Source organism: Siphateles boraxobius, unplaced genomic scaffold, assembly GCF_051911475.1.
Source record: "Siphateles boraxobius isolate OS27281-9 unplaced genomic scaffold, OSU_SipBor_1 7, whole genome shotgun sequence".
NCBI lineage: Eukaryota > Metazoa > Chordata > Actinopteri > Cypriniformes > Leuciscidae > Siphateles > Siphateles boraxobius.
This window is the reverse complement of record NW_027509197.1, coordinates 16475185-16494400: the sequence shown is the minus strand read 5'-3', so window position 1 is coordinate 16494400 and position 19216 is coordinate 16475185. Positions and strand designations below refer to the sequence as shown.

Below are 19216 nucleotides of genomic sequence, written 5' to 3'. Positions count from 1 at the left end.
TTTATAATCTGGAGGTACCTTGTCTGCAGGCCAGGGTCCTCTCAGTATGATATTTAACCCGACGGTGTCTGTTTTTTTTTATCTGTCTAGCATGTTACTGTCCATAAGCACAAGTAGTTATAGGACTGTTATGAGTCCAGTTTTTATTCATGACACCCGACTCTGTCTGGTTAGTGTTACTATGCTGGGAGACTTATTTTTGGCTTGTTCTGTCGAGTCTCGGGGTTCCCTAGGCTCCAGTTTATTCAGCCAGTTGCTAATGTGCGGCGTTTTACATTGCGTCCTCACTGCATATTTGCTACACAATACGAAGAGACCGTTCTCGAAAGGGAACGTACTCAGTTACTAACGTAATCTCGGTTCCCTAAGAGTAGGGAACGAGTATTGCGTAGCCTGCCGCACTATTGCAATCTGTCAGGTGTGTCGCTTCAGTCGATTTAAACCTGATATATTGGCCGAAATGAGCGATCTTTATAAGCTTAGGCCACGCCCATTCAGGCGCGCTCTGACGTACTACGAAATACTATTAGTAAGAAAAGTACGTCTGTGAAAATTCTCAGTCATCCAGGTCATAGTTATCCAAGAAGGGTTGGCTCAGGGGTGACAACTCCACAGAGGTTAAATACCTGGCACTCCCCATCAGTCATTTAGAACTGAAGAAACCCCTTGGATGAGAGGCAAAACATTTTCAAATATGGAAGTACCAAGTCCAGTTGCCCTTGATTTAACCCTTCTTGGGTATAGAACATGGGTAAGACACACAAAAACATATACTTTTGTCAACCCTGTTACCCTGGAATGGTAACAGGGTTGACGGTAACAGGGTTGATGAAAAATGTTATTGGCAGGCCATTACTAGCCATGAGGTATAGGTAATGACACCACATTATGTGCCTTAATGAGAGGCTTAAATGTTGTTATATATGTACATTTTTAAATATGTACAAATAACTTGTTAACGTATGCTTTTCTGGTAACAGGGATGACACAATGAGCGTGTCCCCGTCTTTCAGACATTACATAAACTCAAAGAAAATTCATTAAAAGAAGAGAACACTTACTTGTCTTCTACCATCAACTTTATGAAAGGCAGATGATGTCACTTCCTGGAACTGATGCAACTTTTGGAAAAGTCCATTATCTTTAAAGAGGTGTTTTCATAAAAAGTAACAGGGTTGACGAGAACCTAGGGACCCGACTAAATTGTGTTTTTGTTTTTCAAAATTTGACACGTTAAGAATAAAATCCATTCATGACTAATGAACTGACACTTGAGGCTTTATACAAGTATATGTTTTTTTATGATAGTTTGACTTTTTTGGCCTCAATAGCAAGTAGAAGTAGAAAAATCATACTGAGGGACAGGCCATTTTCAACATTTCTGCAAGATGCTTTGCTCAAAAATGTGATTAAAATCCTTTAAAAACAAAAGAAACAGAAATTAATTTATTCTTATATTATGAGACATATTATGGAAACTAAATTATAAAATATTTTATTTGTTTTATGGTTTATTAAGATTTACAGAGCTTTTTTTTTCTGAAGGACACAAAATGGCACGTTTTCGTATAATGACCCGAAAAGTTATGTAGATGGTTGATTATTTGTCAAGCTAAGTAATTTTTTTTCATAGATTAAAATAGCTTTTAAAATATGCAAACTGGCAATATTAAAGCGGTTTAAAACATCTCCCCTTAAAACGATATTGGTCTCGACTATTTAAATAAAGTTAAAGGAATATGACTTGGCCTGAAAAAAATTTTCAGTCAGAAGAATTTTTTTCACTTTAATCCCTGTATTCGTTTCCTTCTCTGTGGGCCTCGAGTCAGTTCACTAGTGATATAGCGCAGTTCTTCTGTTGTTGTACGTCACACGCATCACACACATGACCAGCGTAGGCCAATAGTGAGCCTACGTGTGACGTAGCTCTACGCTATCACACTAAGTTAACTGACTAGAGGCCCAACAAGGAGGAAATGAATGAAATAGTTGAAATGAAGTCGTTATTTTTGTTTGTTTTTGCGCACAAAAAGTGTTCTCATCGTTTGATAAACTTAAGATTGAGCCACTGTAGTCACTTGGACTATTTTAACGATATCTTTAAAGCTGCCAGGGTGGGAAGTTAGCACCCGCCACCAGCCAATGGCTGGTACTTTTTCAAAGTGGCAGGTGACTTTGCCTTGTATACCAGCCACAGTGGCGGGTAAATTGTACAAAAATATTTTTATTGGTTACTACTTAAAACATTCCTTGTAACGGATTGGACATCTTTTGTCAAAGAATGCTGTTGCTAAGTAAAAATAATGCACTTTTGTCGAGTAACTAATTTGATTGGTTTTCAGCGCTGTGCTTTACGGACACAGCGCACGGACATGGCGCTGAACGGACCGTGACACATATAGCTGAGGTACAGACGAAAGGAAAATTAAAAAAAATATACCCGGTGTTAAGAGGCCCCCCGCGGAGTCAGCAGTATATGAATGTACAACCTGTTGGGGGCGAAGTAAATAAAAAGTGAAGGTACTTTTCGAACAAGTGGCGCATTGATGACGAAGGGAAAACGAGGGTTCGCTTAGTTCGCTTACTGTCGAGCCTATGCGTCGTCTGAAAATGCAAACAATTCGTTCGTTAGAGGAACAACTAACCTTAAAATAGAGTCAATGAAAATGACCAATTCTATTCAGAAACGTCCATGCGATCGGCAAAAAGGGCAGACCTTTTCGGGACTACGTTTGGATGTGCAAGTAAGTAAATTACTAACTTGAAGTTGTGTTTTGTGATGGCTAGATAGCTATAATTTTTTTAGTTTAGCGATAGTTTTAGCAGCGGCGAGGATAGGAGCCGATACCGTGGGTGCTCCGGAGCTCGATTACGTGTCAGTTAAACTTTTCATCTCCAATCCTATCTGTATTCGTGAGAAGTGGTGCTGTCCTGAGTTGAAAGATAGCCTACTTTACGGCTTTATTATCGAGTTAACCCTCTGGGGTCGACAAGCACACGGGCGCGTTTTGCTGGATTTTTTTCAAATAGCAGCAAAATACATTTAAATACTCCATCGTTTATGGTCATACAGACTTAACTAATATTAAAAAATAAACTGTAAAATAACCATGCATAAAACTCTCTCAAAAATACAAACATGTACATACATGTTGCTTACATGTTTGTGCTAATAGTGCTTTTTTTTTTTTTTTTAAAGGGGCGTGCGTCTGTGAGCATCCACGGAGGAAAACATAAATTGGCTCCTGAGTGCAGCATAACTCATATTGTTAAATGTATAAAACGAAAGACATATTTGTAATTGACGTCAATGTTATCAAAGTCACAGTTCTCATTCATAAATTTGAATTCCAGAAAAAGTGGCTGGTAAAAAAATACAAGTGGCTGGTAAAATTGGGCATCCACCAGCCACTGTGGCTGGTGGGCAAAAAAGTAAATTTCCCACCCTGAAAGCTGCAGTAGGGAGTTTTGGGAAAATGTTGACTTAGCCTGAAAATTTGAACAAGCACAACTTACAGGTCCAACGCCCTTGCTCTCTGCTGCGCTACAGCCCTCCCTCCACAGCTCCTCCCCCACAGCGGAGCCTGCTGTGAACGCGCAGGCTAGTAAGCAGGACCACCGATGACGGCGGATTATAAACAGTTATGGAACATTCACTAATAGGGACGAAACATAAACAATATGTTTCACATTGACTATTGCCTGCCCATACTTTGACTACAAACTTGGTCCTCAAATCATTATGTATTTTGCAATACATGTAACTTTATAAGGTTGCACTCTATCTATAAGTTATAAATAGCTACTAAGATAACGTTAAAGGATTAGTTCACTTTAAAAAAAAAACTTTTGCTGATAATTTACTCACCCCCATGCAGGGGTGTGAAGTAACGAATTACAAATACTCACTTTACTGTAATTAAGTAGTTTTTTTCAGAAATGGTACTTTTTTGAGTAGTTTAAAAATTGTGTAATTTTACTTTTACTTGAGTACATTTTGAGTGATGTATCGGTACTTTTTCTCCGCTATTTTCCTTCTGTTTGTGGTAATTACTCGTTACATATGCTTGTTTTAGCATAATTTCATTTTATTTTTATCCATCAACGTGATTGGATTGATTAATCGGTCTCGTGACTGTCATCAAATCAAATTGTGCATAGAAAACTTTAACCGCCTATTCCTGCTGTTACTCGTGACTGCTGTGGAAGTGCATTCTTCACGCATCAATTCAATCCAGATATCAGCGTCTTCCTCTAATATGCTAAGGTAGGCTACTTTTCACATTTCTGCTTAATATGATATTTATATAGGCTGGCCTGTCTACATGGCCTAACATTTGGTCTGAGGTTGGGGGTATTGCGTGACGAGTTCATAATGCGGTGAATTCCCGCTCCCATTTACTTCACAATCACATTATAGTCACGATCTGTGCACTGCCGCGTCTCGCGCTCGCCATGCCGCCAGATTCAGAATCAGTGCACTCTATGAACCACGGCGTTAACTTGAACTGCATTTCTGTCAGTCTGTGACTAACGTTACAGCTCGTTAATAAACAACGTTTTTTGATTGATCCATTATACAATCCGTCTTGGCAAGTGCACTTGCGCAAAAACATTTTTCATGTTGAACTTTTGTTTTTTTGTGTGTGGATGCTGCTGATAAAACAGCTTCGCCGAGACTACAAAGAGACATGCGTGTGTGTGTGTGTGTGTGTGTGTGTTTGTTTGTTTCTTTTGTAAAAGTTTCCTGGATATAACTTCCCTATTTAATGCACAATTTTCCTTACAAATTATATTATCAGCAGCATTACAATGTGAGTAAATGTAGCCGTGTAAAATGTAAGGGATGATGCCACCCTTCTAGAACAATGTGCATTTACGTTTAAATTCTAACATATTTAATAGCATGGAATTAAAGTGTGTAATTAGTGTTAGCTCACTATCTTAGCCTTTTTCAGTGCATTAGGTGGGGTAATCTGATAATATTAGTGATTCTCATTTATCAAAACACTTACATTGGTACCGTTTTGGAGAGAAATTGGGTATTTTTTAATCTCTCTATTTAACCCATCTCATGCTGTGTGATGCTGAACTATCATATGAGTTTCTAAAGGTTTTTGAAATCTTTGCACAGTTATGAATATTGATATTTTATGTGCAACAATAGCATGCTCAGGCCCAGTATCTTTTCGCCTAATTTGAAATGCTTTTTCCCCCCAAATAATATGATTTAAATGGTGATGAGTGTACTGATTTTATGCATTTTAAAAAGATGGATGATATATATTCTTCAATCCTTCTGACAAAGAACAAAATATAATGTGAATTACAGTATGTGTATTTTTTTAATTTATAAATTGTAGTGCACAGTGTTTATTATAAGGGGTAGAATCCGCAGCTCAGTACTCACTACTCACTACTCATGAGTACTTTTAAATAAGCTACTTTTTTACTCTTACTCAAGTAGTTTTTTGGACAAGTACTTTTTACTCTACTCGCACTACATTTTTTGGAATGTAATGGTACTTTTACTTGAGTATGTTTTTTTCAGTACTCTTTCCACCACTGCCCCCATGTCACCAAGATGTCCATGTCTTTCTTTCTTCAGTCGAAAATAAATTAAGGTTTTTGATGAAAACATTCCAGGCTTTTTCTCCATATAATGGACTTCAATAGGACACAAACGTTTCAAGGACCAAATATGACAGTTTTTTTCAGCGCAGCTTCAAAGGGCTTTAAACGATACCAGATGATGAATAAGGGTCTTATCTAGCGAAACGATCGGTCATTTCAAAAATAAATAAAAAACTTTAAGTTTTATAAGCACAAATGCTCGCCTTGCTCTGTTCTGTGATGCACGTTCGTGATCCTGTTCGAACTCATTCATCCAAATGAACGAATCTTATTTCGACTCCAAAAAAGACTCGATCAAAATGAACAAATCTTTTTTCTCGAAAAAAGATTCGTTCATTTGGATGAACAGGAGAGTCACGAACGACGGTACGCGCTCGCGCTGTGCAAGAGAGGGGTGATCACCGCGTACACGAGCGTGATTGACACTGCTAAGACATTCCTCCTGGCTCTGATTGGTTGTTTCCGACCGGGAGCGGTGTATTTCTGCAAATGGCAGTAAGACCACAGGGAGGAGCCAGAGGAGCTTTATTTTTTTCACAGATTATCTGTCTCATATTCTACTTTCAGGACATAATGACAGTTTTAACAAATATTTGTTTACAAAAGCTACCTACTGCAGCTTTAACTTTTCGGGGCTGGCAAGTTTCAATCCCTTAGAAGCCTATGGAAGAGTGATCCAGCTCTCAGATTTCATCAAAAATATCTTAATTCGTGTTCTGAAGATGAACGAAGGTCTTACGAGGTTGGAACAACATGAGGGTGAGTAAATACTGACATTTTAATTTTTGGGTGAACTAACCCTGTAAATAATTTCTTCTCAGCCATTTTAACAATTGTCCATTAGTGAAATTCATTTTTCTCTGGTACTCTGTTTCTTTTTCTTTGCTCCTCCACTGACAGTTTTTGTCTAGACATGTCTGGCTACAGTACAGATAAAAACAATACTTTTTATAAGTTATTATTTGGCATTAGGGTATATTCACATATTTTAAGTCAATCAGCATGTATACTTGGATATTAATGAGTATTTGGGAGCACTTTTCCACTCCATCAGCTTACATGTCAACACCGTCAGACAAACTGTGTTTTTTTTTTCAACTTAATCATGTCTAATAAATGGTAGCCATTTTGATTTTCCTCAGTTGCCAGCTGCCACTAAACTAAACAAAAAATACCAATTTTATTTCTAAATCCTTGATTAAAATCATCCCTACTTTGAAGACAGTGTTGACACATAAAAGCTGTGACCACAGGGATTTCAACTGCATCCATCAATAGAAAGAAGTCAAAGGGGGTCCTCAGAGTTAAACTGACCAAAAATATGCCTGGTTTATTTCGAATTTGAAATAAATATCCGACAGAGTTAACAAGAATTAATGACTGATTTTGAAAGGCTGTTGTTTATGTGTAAAATAATGCAATGTTCACTTAAGTATTTTGTGATATTTTTTTAAGCCATCCAATTAACCTCATATTCATATTTGTGCATTTTAAAACACTCTTTTTTGCAGTTTGATACTGTGACCTCTACGGAGTACGAGTTCATTTGCATCGGCATTGTCCCTTATTTCAAGAATCAGTGATATAAAAATATATAAAAAATAAAAAACCCATATATTTATTCAATTATAATAAAGCCACAAAAGAAAAACATTCCATGGGAATCAGATTAAAGTAGGCCTATGAAAGATAAAACACGAAACTCATCATATAGACCAAAGGAATTCAGCACAAATTTGTTGGAGTTTGCAGCTTGGCCTATTTTATTACAGACGTAAAACGTGGGTGGCGGAAAATAATTCCTTGGAATGAGAGTGGGAGTTGGAAACGTAAAACTAACCAACCAGTAGGGATGACGGCCATTTGACTACTTTATTTGTGATAAACCTCTCTAACATGTCGATTGTTTAAATTAATGTATTCATAAGTAATTCATAAAATAATATATTTCCTTGCAGCGAGAGTGATCGGGAACACGTTATAGCTCAACCGCAGCTGGCTGGATTGAGCAGCTAGGAAAGCGTCAGTAAGCAGCCAGTCGTGATCAACTACGGCTATCTGATTATTTTAATTACCATAAAATAATCTAAAACACCAATCATGTAAAAGAACATAATCATATCAAGAGATACACTATAATAAATGAATGTAATTTACCAGAGCTAGTGAGGGAGTAATACAAAACAAAAAATCTGCCCAAAAAAATCATTGGTTTCTGAAACTTGCCAAGGCTGACTTGCCAGCCACCCGCAGGTCACGTGACCTCCCAGAATCAGACTGCCCGCTGCCACCAGCCACTGACAGGTCACGTGACTCCTGCCAGCCAGCTGAAGATTGAACCCCCTACTGTTAGTTTGAGATAATTGTCTGTTCTCATTTATTTTTACCAAACGCTGAGGGTGAATAAATGAGGACACAATTCACATTTTGTGGTGAACGATGAATTTAATGTATCACCATTTACTTTATATGAAATTTTCTTTAATCTATAATGGACACACTCACAAATACCATTTCTAGTACCCTGTCGCACTTCATATCATGGTCAAAAACAAATTTTGGGTATGTTATTAAGAGGACATGACAATGCATTTTTGTATCTTATTCCGCAAACAGTGATGCATTAAAGGAATAGTTCTCCCAAAAATGTAATTGATGTCCCTAATCAGTCACCCTCTTGTCGTTCCAAACTTGTATGACTTTCTTTGTTACACAAAAGAAGATATCTTGAAAATTTTTGGTAACCAATTTGGTGACCATTGACCTCCATTGGGCATAAAACAGTGAGACATTTCTCAAAATCCGTTCCACAAAAGAAAGAAAATCATACAGGTTTGGAACGACATGAGGGTGCATAAATTACAAAAGCATTCTCATTTTTTGGGTAGAACTATCCCTTAAAGAACTTCTTAGAAAATAATTAGTGCTCAAGATTTTTTCATCATGCTCACGGTGGAAAAACTAGTAGTTCTGCAACAGTTTGCACATACTTTACTGGGTTTATTCTTCCAAACCCACTTAGACCAGGGAACAAATGATTAGGACTTTCCTATCCTTGTGAATTCCCTTCTCAGCGGGAGATGGCAGGGCCAAAGCACTGGCTGTAACTGAACAAATATTGTTCTTAATTCATGAGGGGTGAATCTAAATGCTTTCAGTGTGACATCAGTCTCTCACACATGCACACTTGTTCATTGTCACTGGCAGTGGACCTTGGCAGGGCAGTTTCAGCCCCAAGCCGATTGCTCCCCTGCAAAGGACGGTGATGTGCCGCTTGGCGTCCAATCTGAATGACTAACGGGTTGTCAAGCATGAGGGCGCACATAGCAGTGCTGGAGTCTGAGTGTGTAGGGTGTTATAGTCAGCTGAACGATCTGGAGTTTGTCACATGTGCTCATTCTTGCACCTGGTCTGTGGGCAGAGACATTCCTGTTTTTTCTCCAGGGTATTTCTCAGCTTGTTAAAGTCATACCTAAAATGAACCACCCTTCTGAAGTTGCATGGTATAGAAAGTTGTGATTAGCCACTGTGGCTAAATAATTATTGTAGTGAAATCATATTAAATAGACGTTTTGTTAAATATCTCATCCATTATTGTTTAGGTAAATCAGGGTCATCTAATTCAAAGTTTAAATTTGTAGTTGTGCATAGGGTAATTTTTTTTAAAAATGTTTTACAGATTTGAATTGATTGTTCTTTTTAGCCTAAAATGACCCTCGAGATGTGGTGTTGAGCATTTTCTCCCAATATTCCTTCTTGCTCTGCAGACTTTACTTGGGCAAAGGGATTAAAGCACTTTGGCACAATTAACGATGTGCAGCATTCCGTGTGTCCAAACAACTTGGAATGCCTCATTGCTCCTTAATGAATGAACAATTGCTGTGTGCAAAAGTGCAGCTGAATTGAAATAATGTCTTGCATTATCAAAACCTGCTATTTAAACATACATTACAGTATGTGAGCTTGAAGGACAAATAGTTTGTAATAACTCCTTTTTGGAGTAGATGTGTTGGTAGAACAGGTGCATGTGTGGAGGTAAGGGATATGAGACTGTTTAATTTGAAATCTTTAGAGAATCTCAAATTTGTGTTTTTGAACAGAAATACAGTAAAAACAATAATATTGTGAAATATTATTACAATTTTAAATAATTGTTTTCTATTTTAATATATTTCAAAATGTAATTTATTCCTGTGATGCTAAGGCTGAATTTGCATCATCATTACTTCCATGATGTCACATGATCCTTCAAAAATCATTCTAATATGCAGATTTTTCTGATCAAGAAAAATTCTTATTAATACCATTGTTGAAACCGGTTGTGCTGCTTCATATTTTTGTGTAAACGGTGATACTTTTTTCAAGGATTCTTTGATTAACTGTCACTTTTGATCCATTGAATGGATTCTTGCTAAATAATTTCTGTTTTTCCTTTTACAATTATATAATTATATTATAACAATTATAATAAATATATCATTTAATAGTAGCCAACTAATATAGTTTCAAATTTTTGTTCAGTTGTTTATTGGTTATGTAAGAAATTTGTTCAAGCCCTCAAATTGTTCTCCTGCTACAGAGATTTGTTTAAAAACAATAAGCCATCATGGACATTGCAATGACAGGAACAGCAGGGGTCAGGATTTCATATGCCATTGAACACTGATGTTTACTACACCATGCTGTGTGATGATTGTGCTTCATATATGATTAACCTCTTGTCTCTTTACACTCCATATCTGTGAGGGTTTGTAATGGTTACATAAATCTACATTAAGGGGACAGGAAGCTATTTGACATTTCATTCCAAAAACATTGATCTTTAATATTCTGACAACTTACAACTTTTTGGCTGTATTATAAGATTATCTTGTTTTTTTGTTTTTTTTATAACTCAAGCTTTGAAAGATTTAGATCAGTGTGACATGGAATACAAAATTCCTGTTGAAATAATCTACCTTTAGTTTGTAACTTGTAGTGTAACTGGATCTAGTACTATATGATCAAATTGATCATAGTATTTGTCCATACATTATTGCTGTCCGTGTTTTGTTCAGCAGACATAGAAAGTGTCCTTTGAAGTTCTGCTTCTAAAAGAGAACAATTGCGGTTCAAATCTTGCAGTCAATGCTGATCTCAACATAACCAGTGTCCTTTTGCATGTAAGGCCCTCCACACCCTCTGAATAGATGCCATGTTTTTGAGTGACAGTCAAGTAAAAGCAGCTTAAGAGTGTACTGTTCTACACAACAGACATCAATACGTGGTTACCCTTTATTGATTTCATATCTTTTGCATACTTTGTTTTTGCAGCAAGACCGTTTTGGAGACATTACAATACAGTATGTCTGGCCTGATTGTTTGTAGTTAATGTCTTAAATTTAATGTTATACCAGTGGCATATTATAAAACATACCTAAAGTATTACTCATAATGACATTGTCTCATGAAAGCTAAACTCTGTAAAATGTTTTTACTGGTGTTTAAACTTGGAAATTGAAATCATTTGCATCGGAAAAAGGGCTTTACTCATAGATTGTTATATGAGGTGTGAAGAAACAGGGCTCACATTGTAACAGTGTAGTCTGATGGAATAAACACAACATAAATGCTTCCCTGTGTGTGAGCAAAAACAATGGGCTGCCTGCCTTCTGTATCCTGCAGTAGTTTGAGATCATTGGGAAGGCATGAAGCTGTGTGTAGAACTGTGACATTCCTCCAGATGCTCTCGTTCTTTGTGGTTTGGCCACTGGGCTCCAGCTTTGATTACTGAATAACCCACGATTCTCCAAAAGAGGCTGTGTTATTGTACTGGTGTGCTAGACGCTTGGACTTAAAGCTTGGAAGAACAACTTTCCTCTCCTTTCCCTGGACATCCTACCTTCCCACTCACTGGTTCTTAGTGCTTCCTGTGTTTGTCCATGTCTCGCAGGCAGTCACTAAGAAGACGTTTGGGGGCAGTAATTTCCGGAGTTCTCTGGAGAATGGACTTCTGTTGTGTGCGTAAGTAAAGCTATGTTTATTTATACTTTCTTTTTTTACTATGGTTTTCTTGCTTAAACCATGAAAAGGATTCTGCTATAATTGTCTGGCTTAGGCTATCGTTTAGTAATGGTTTTTAATATTCATTGCACTTTTTGTGCACCACAAACATAATATAATTTGGACAGTTCATTAAAATAGGGAACATTTAGTCTTCATTTACTCACCCTCATGTAGTCCCAATTCTGTATTTCCAGTACAGTGGAAATAACCCCCCCACACACACACAATAATAGGGGTTATTCAATCTCAAACCTCATTGACGCTTGTCATAATGTTAAGCAATGACATTCACTTATATGTTACCTTTATGTCCTATTTGGAATTTAGAATTTATATAAATACATTATACAGTGTGTATACAATGTATATAAAAAAAACACACCTCCTAAACTAAACCATATTCTAAGCCTGAGCAATAGTGCTAACAAAAGCAAAAAGTGAGTTGGGGAAAGTTACTTTTAAATGTAATGCGTTACAATATTGCATTGTATTTACTTCCTAAAAAAGTAACAAATTGCATTACTTATGGCGGTTTTCCATTGCATGGTATGGTTCGGCTCGCTTTGCTTTTCCACCACAGTTTAGTACCGCTTCAAAATGGGTGGGATTATAGACTGCTTGTTAAAATTGATGAAAAACGTTTTAATTCCTGGTCGCAATATCCAGCTCTCGCTGGATCCGCTCCTCGGCTACCAACGAGAGGAACGTCTGCACCTCGTCTACAGACACCACGATTCAGCCATTTCTTTTTACAAGTTTTTTTTTTTTTTTTTTCAAGCAAGTCGTTTATAAAAATATTGCAAACCAATAATACTTGGGTGGCTTTTGCTGACTATTTAAATCTAGCAGGTTTGGTGTCTCATGTTGCAAATCCAATGACGTTGGTTCTCTCAGACCAATCAGTGATCTGACAATTTTTCACGTCACATTTTAGTATCAGTACGGTATGCTTGGAACCTTGACAGAGGTGGTACCATTTAAAGCGAGCACAAATGTGATGTTTATCTGAAGTAATTTTGGTTATTAGATTTGGATCATCGAAGGTCAGTAGCAAAGGCATTGGTTTATACATTTATTTGTGTTATTTAACATTTATTTATTGCAGCTTTGTAAAATATTCTGAGTTTGCAATGCATTTCACTGTTTTTTTATTAATTGAGGACTAATAAATCTGCTTTTATTTATGCAAGAAGCATAAAGGAGGAGCGACGACAGTGAAGATCGAGAGAGACCAGGCCTGGATTTATGTTGTGTTTTGTTATATGTGACAGCAGTCGTCCGTGAGGGGCTACTGTCTTTTATTTTCGTTTTGTATTTGTTTCATTTATTGTATTAAAAGTCTTTGAATGTTCACCGGTTCCCACACCCTTCTACCCATAACATCGAACATTTGATACAAAGACATCTTACTTACTTAAATCGCATTAATTGTAATGCATCACAGTCAAGACTGTGCTGAAGTAACCATTTAGCCTGCTTCTCCAAGACTTTGAGCTCTTTTATGACTTATGTTTCACTGGACTCATACTCGCGCGTTCTGCATTGCAAATGAAATGCAGTACTAGGTAAGTTACCAAGCAAGTTTATATCATACAAGCCAAACATAAGGAGCTCAAAATTATGTAGTTTACAAATCAAGCAGCATAGTGTGTTTGAGGTCTTAACATAGTATTGTGGAAAGAACTGTGCAAAAATAAGTCTTTGTTAATCAAAAATATGCTCATGTAATCGTAATTTGAAATGCGAGTAGGAAAACAAGTTGCATAATTGTGGTTAGAGGCACATTTTTCCAGTGAGCCTATGTTGGAGCTATACTTTTAACTACTTTTCTATAATGCACTGAAACAATATTTTACCTGTTGGCTGAAATGTGATGCAAGCTAACCTGAACTTTTTTATTTGGAATTTGCATAGATGTGCAGCTGCATGTAATTTAACGTGCATGATGCCATGCAGCTATTTTTAAAGCAAATAATTTGTACCCTGCTGTCACAATCAGAGACTCTTCCATCCCAGGAAGCATTAGTAAGCCCAGCAGAGGAAAACAACATGGATGGCAGAGCATTTATAAGGACAGCTGTGAAGAGGTGTTCCATAGTGCCAGCTACTCTAGCCGGGGTTCAGAAACCTGAGTAGAGGGCAGGCACATCGAGGAGAAGCAGCTCTCGGGCCTCTTGTGCTGTTTATGTAAAGAGAGCGTTGGGTCGGTGGACTGGGCGTAACATGCTGCAAGCTCAGGGATTTCAGCACATTTCAGAACATGACTGGATGGTTTTGGGGCAGTGCGTGGGCCGGTTTGACACGCTGGTGTCAGTCGAGTGACTCAGCAGACTAATTACCACAGTCCAGTGCAGAATGTCATCGTCCTGATCCTGCGCTCTCATGCTGCCTGCTTACAGTCTGTATACCGAGCCATTAGCTTTGCTATTTCCACATGAGCTAACAAAAGCGTACATTACCTGAGGAAACTGTCACTCTGGTAAACAAAGAGTCCTGTGAAACTGCTGCTGGGGCCGGCACAGCAAAGGCTTTACTTGGGCTTAAAGAGTGTACAAATACTACTTAGATGTGTGAATGGGTAAATGTGTTTTAGTGATTACAGACAGCGAAGAAATAGCCAACACTACATATTCTTTAGATACTGTATCTATACTTTTATTTATATATATATATATTTTATAAAATATATACAATTTTTGGTGGCTTAAGCATATTTGTTTTTTTACATAAAAATTGTTTTATATATATATATATATATATATATATATATATATATATATATATATAATTTTTTTTATGTAAAAAAAAACATTTTAAGGCCACCAATCGAATTTAAAAAAGCTTTGTGTAGGTCTAGATCCGTATATAGATACTGGAGTTTAAAAAGTCATTTATTTTAAAAGGGGGCACACATCTCTGACTTTGTTACCATGTTATGACCCGACTTTTGCAACCAATCAGATTCTACATTTTAATCAGCTTTAATTGTAAATGTTACTGTTAAATTCAGCATTCAACCAATCACATATATTTACACATTATTTTGTTATTTTTATCATGTTATTAAATACACTACATTACTTTGATATTGATTCTAAAGCCTGTATTGACCTATAACAAAAATGGCAGCTATGTTTTTTTACAGTCTATGGTTATTCCCTTAAAGTTTTTACCCAGAATGAAAATCCTGTCATTTTTTACTCACTGACTGACTTTCTTCTACCACAGAAGGAATTGCGCATCACTAAATGAAAGAAAATGGCTTGTATGAGATGAGTCATAAAAATGTTAATGACTGCCTCTCCCTTTAATGCACATCAGTTTCTCACATTTCACTACATACCTCACATTATATTTCATGCTCTTCACTCAACCGCATGCCTTGTATTTTGCAATTTAATGTTTCTGTCTATTTCCCCAAACCAGTTTTACATACAAAACTAGACTTGGAGGCTATTGACTGATGTCTGTTTCCACAGAGAGCTGTTTGTGTTTTTTCAGGGCATTAGATGGGTTTGTAAACTGAAGCCAGATGGTCAGAATTAAAAAAAGCCATAAACTGCCAACTGACACGCGATGTAATTGTTTGTGTTGAATTTTGTTCTGCTTTTCTTTTTCTAGACTGATCAACAAGATCAAGCCTGGCATTATCAAGAAATTAAACAGATTATCCACACCTATTGCTGGCTTGGTAAGTTGTTGTTGTTTTTTGTACTTTGACATGCATACAGGATTTTTGCTCTAGTATTCCATCCTAATAAGAACTTTAACTCTTAAAAAGAAGATTGAATGATTTACTAAATGGTTGACATGTACATGGGTATTTAGTGTGAATTGCAAAACGTGTATATACTTCTACCTGTTATTTAATAGAAATCATTTGTCACCATTTTCCAAACAGGAAGCATTGCAATTTTCTATTTTGAAAGATCCATACACATACGTGTAGAGAAGGGGTAATTAGATTTTGATATAATGTAATATATTACTTGTACAGTAAAAAAACTTATGCTCTTGCTATGGTCTATGCTCTTGCTTTTTAATGCCCTTTAAAACTCTTGACCCAAGTAAGCTTAGATGTGCATCTGCATGTCCAACAGCATCACAGCGGTATTTCCATAAAATGCTTCCAACCCCAAAACCTATCGAGTACAGCCTAAACACAGTTGAGGGCTTACATGGCACGGACCAAGCAAAGGCATGCAAAGAAAAAAATATAGTTTGGAATATATTTTAGTTTTGCTAAATACTGCTGAGCCTGTAAAGTTTGTCCAAAAGAGACCTGTTTCTGAGCTGCAGCAAACCGTAAGATGCAAAAGAACATAATGCACTTATCCAACTATGTTTATGACTGATGAGAGATTTTTTTCCACAGAATGAAAGGCTCATTCAAGCCTCTGAAATCTTCCCAGCACTATTATTGTTCCTTCTGGCTGCTTGGCTTTTGTTAGACGCAGTTTTATTCTAATACTGAGGTTTTATATTTTGTTAAATCAAGGCTCATCAGTGCAAGAGTGGAAATCTCTGGTTTTGTGGACTGTGTAGCGACTCTGGCTTTGGATCACTAAACTCTACTCAAGGTTTGGCTTTGGTTGATCTCTGGATCACTTTCCCATAGTTCCATCAAATCCAGAACCGTGGTTTACCCTTGTGTTTCCCTGGATAGCTGATCCTCCTTTTAACAATTTGAAGAGAGGAAGCCTACACTTGAGTGGCACGCTGGTCGGCCACATTAGAAAAGTCATTCTGGCAGGAGTTTGGCCTGAGGTTTAGCAGAGACATGACTCTGTAGAGCACAGCCCTTCATAAACCCCCTATAATTGAGCTGGATGGATATATTTGCAATGAGTCTCACCACTGTGAAAAGAGAATTGGCAGAACTGATTATTTGAATAGGATTTTCCACAGGCCACCAGGCTTGTTTGCTCTTAAAAGTGTGCATTTAAGCATTTATATTTTATTTACTTTAATTAAACCCTTAATGTCTAAGTGTTAACTTTATATTTCGTCTAGCATTATTGCCTATTTGCATAATAGTTTATTATGTGAATAGAATTCAACATGATTCATATGAGAGCTTGATCTATGCTATCACAGTTTATCACAAGAATTGAACTTTAGCATACCTCAGATTACATGCATATCACCAGTAATGCCTGTGCAACAAACCAACAACCAGCAGTTGCAAAAAAGTGTTTGACGGAAAGCTTGGTAGTTATTTTCTGATGCCTGTAATCGCTAAATGAGTATTTCTGACAGGATTACTGTATGTGCACTGGCTATAAAGATATGTCATAATGTCACTGTCCCAAAACTATCTGTGAAAAATTATTAAAACATTAGTGTTTTAGCCAACATGTCCTGTTGAGGAATTGTAGATCATTTAAAATTCCAAGTAAAGGTTAAACATGTAATAATCTGTTTGTTCCTAACCACCTGCTTCAAGACATTTAGCATTCAGGTAAACGGGTGACTTGTTGGACCTTTTCACATCTCAGATATTTTGCAGAGGTTAGACGTTAAGGACACTGATCAAGCTGTTGGAGTGTGAGAATTTGGTTGAGGAACAGAACAAACAATAAGAGACGTCTTGCTGTTGACATTCATTTTCTGTGCGGTGTATCTCATTTGTCACCTTTAAACACAGATTAAACATACTTCAACAGACCCTTTGACTCCCACACACAGGGTCATGGTGAGACCTTTGACCTTGCCCCTCAAGAAAGGATTTAAACAGCAGGCGAGGAGGTGATTCAGAAGTAGAGCTCCTCATTGCCATCTGCTAATAGGCATGTTTGCTGTTTAAATATAGGCCAAAGCACCCTGTGATTATTTCAGCGCAAGCGGGAAAGCAGGAAAGGGTGGGCTGCACGCTCTGAACTATCATCCAGATGGTTGATCAAGTCTAATTGAAATAATGTCATAACACGAATTCAGTACCATGATAGTCTACATTTCTCAACATACCAGATGTGTATGTGAATGAACACACACAGTTTTTAGTTTCCTTAATATTAAAAGCATTTGCTTACCCACCCACCGAGCAATTTTAACAGTTACTTGGGGGAAATACTTTGTCGTTTCAGTCACCTGTGTTTCATGGCAACCCCGTCTCCAAAATAATCAATCACCCTGAAGATTCCTCAAATATTCTGCTGAGAGATTTGTGTGGCGGTTTCTGGGTGTGAAAAGTGAGAGTATGCTTGAGTTTATTTGTTTGTGCACATGCAGGTATGTGTTTGGGTTAGTCTAGAGCGAATGAAAAGAGAGTGCGTGTGTGTGTTTGTGTGACTGCCGTACATGTGTGTGGGAGGGTACTAGTGTCTTTGACTCTCTCTGTCATACTTTTGCACCGCCCCGAGGCCAAACTCCTGCTCTCACAGGTACAGTCACAGGTCAATCAGTGATATTCTTCCTTTATTCTTTGCTCTTGTGGTGTCACTTTTTATTTGCCTCCTGCCCTCTTTCGTCTCCTCCCACTGCTTCAGCTCACTGGACTGAACTTTGGAAGCAATGATTTCTGGACTGTGTGTGCCAAAGAATTCCCGTATGAGTGCTGTCTAACTCAGAAGGTGGACACATATTCTCTGTCGACAGGACAACATCAACCTCTTCCTAAAAGCCTGTTCAAAGCTTGGACTAATCGAAGCCCAACTTTTCCACCCAGGAGACCTGCAAGACTTCTCCACACGTGTGACTATCAAGTAAGTTTTGGTTTTCTCAACTTACAATGTTCGGTAATATACTTGACCTTCCGCCAATGTGAAAATAGCTGTGGTTTAGCTATAACAGAATGTGTCCAACCACTGTATATGGCTCACTAGATGGTGATTTTGGCCGATCTTATTGTCCTCTGGTCTCAAATTCACATATTTTTGTAAAACAGGCTTGTATTACTAAACCAGTCATTTAAATTCAACTGAGCCAGTATGTAACTCAATGTGAATGGCTATTTTAAAAAGATTCATGGGCATGTTGTTGACATTATAGCTTAATAACATTTATCATACAGTCATGACTGGCTTGTATGAATGTCTTGTTTGTGAAAATGCATTGAATATTAAATAAAAATCATGAATTAGCTATGCGCTCTTTGTCAGGTGAGAAATTAAAGTTAGAGAAGAGTCAATAAATGAAGAAGAGCAGAGGTGAGTTGCAATGAAAGTATAATCTGATCATAAAAACGCAGAATCACCCTCATGAGTGAAGCATAAACTCTTGCTATCACTGAAACACAAGCTGACAATTGGCCTGTGTATGTGTAAATTCGAGATGAAGAGAGATTAAAGACTTTCTGTGTGTGTGCTGTGGGCAAAGTTGCCACTTGCAGGTGTTTATGTCCTGTGCATGCTGTAATCATGCTATATTGTTGTAGTTTCAGTGTTTCGGATCAGCCCAGATCTGTGAAAAGGGTGGAAAAACAAGGCATGTTGATCAACCTGTTCAGTATTTTCACAGGTGTGTCTTTGGTAGGTAGTGACGTTGTGAGATCTGTCAGTCCAGCTCTGACATGTTCATCACCACAAGCACTATTTGT

General features: G+C 37.4%; 1 protein-coding gene across 3 annotated transcripts in view; it reads left to right on the top strand.

Annotated features, from left to right (window-relative positions):
- The window catches only part of lmo7a (LIM domain 7a), a 66620-nt gene that overhangs the window by 8062 nt on the left and 39342 nt on the right, over positions 1–19216 (top strand). Inside the window, exons 2-4 of one of the 3 annotated variants that reach the window (XM_077217026.1) lie at positions 11567–11637; positions 15301–15370; positions 18277–18383. In XM_077217026.1, the coding sequence (XP_077073141.1) occupies positions 11567–11637; positions 15301–15370; positions 18277–18383 (248 nt within the window). Of the gene's footprint in view, positions 1–11566; positions 11638–15300; positions 15371–18012; positions 18063–18167; positions 18384–19216 lie in introns of those variants that run through there. The other 2 variants (XM_077217029.1, XM_077217027.1) reach the window with 2 other exon arrangements.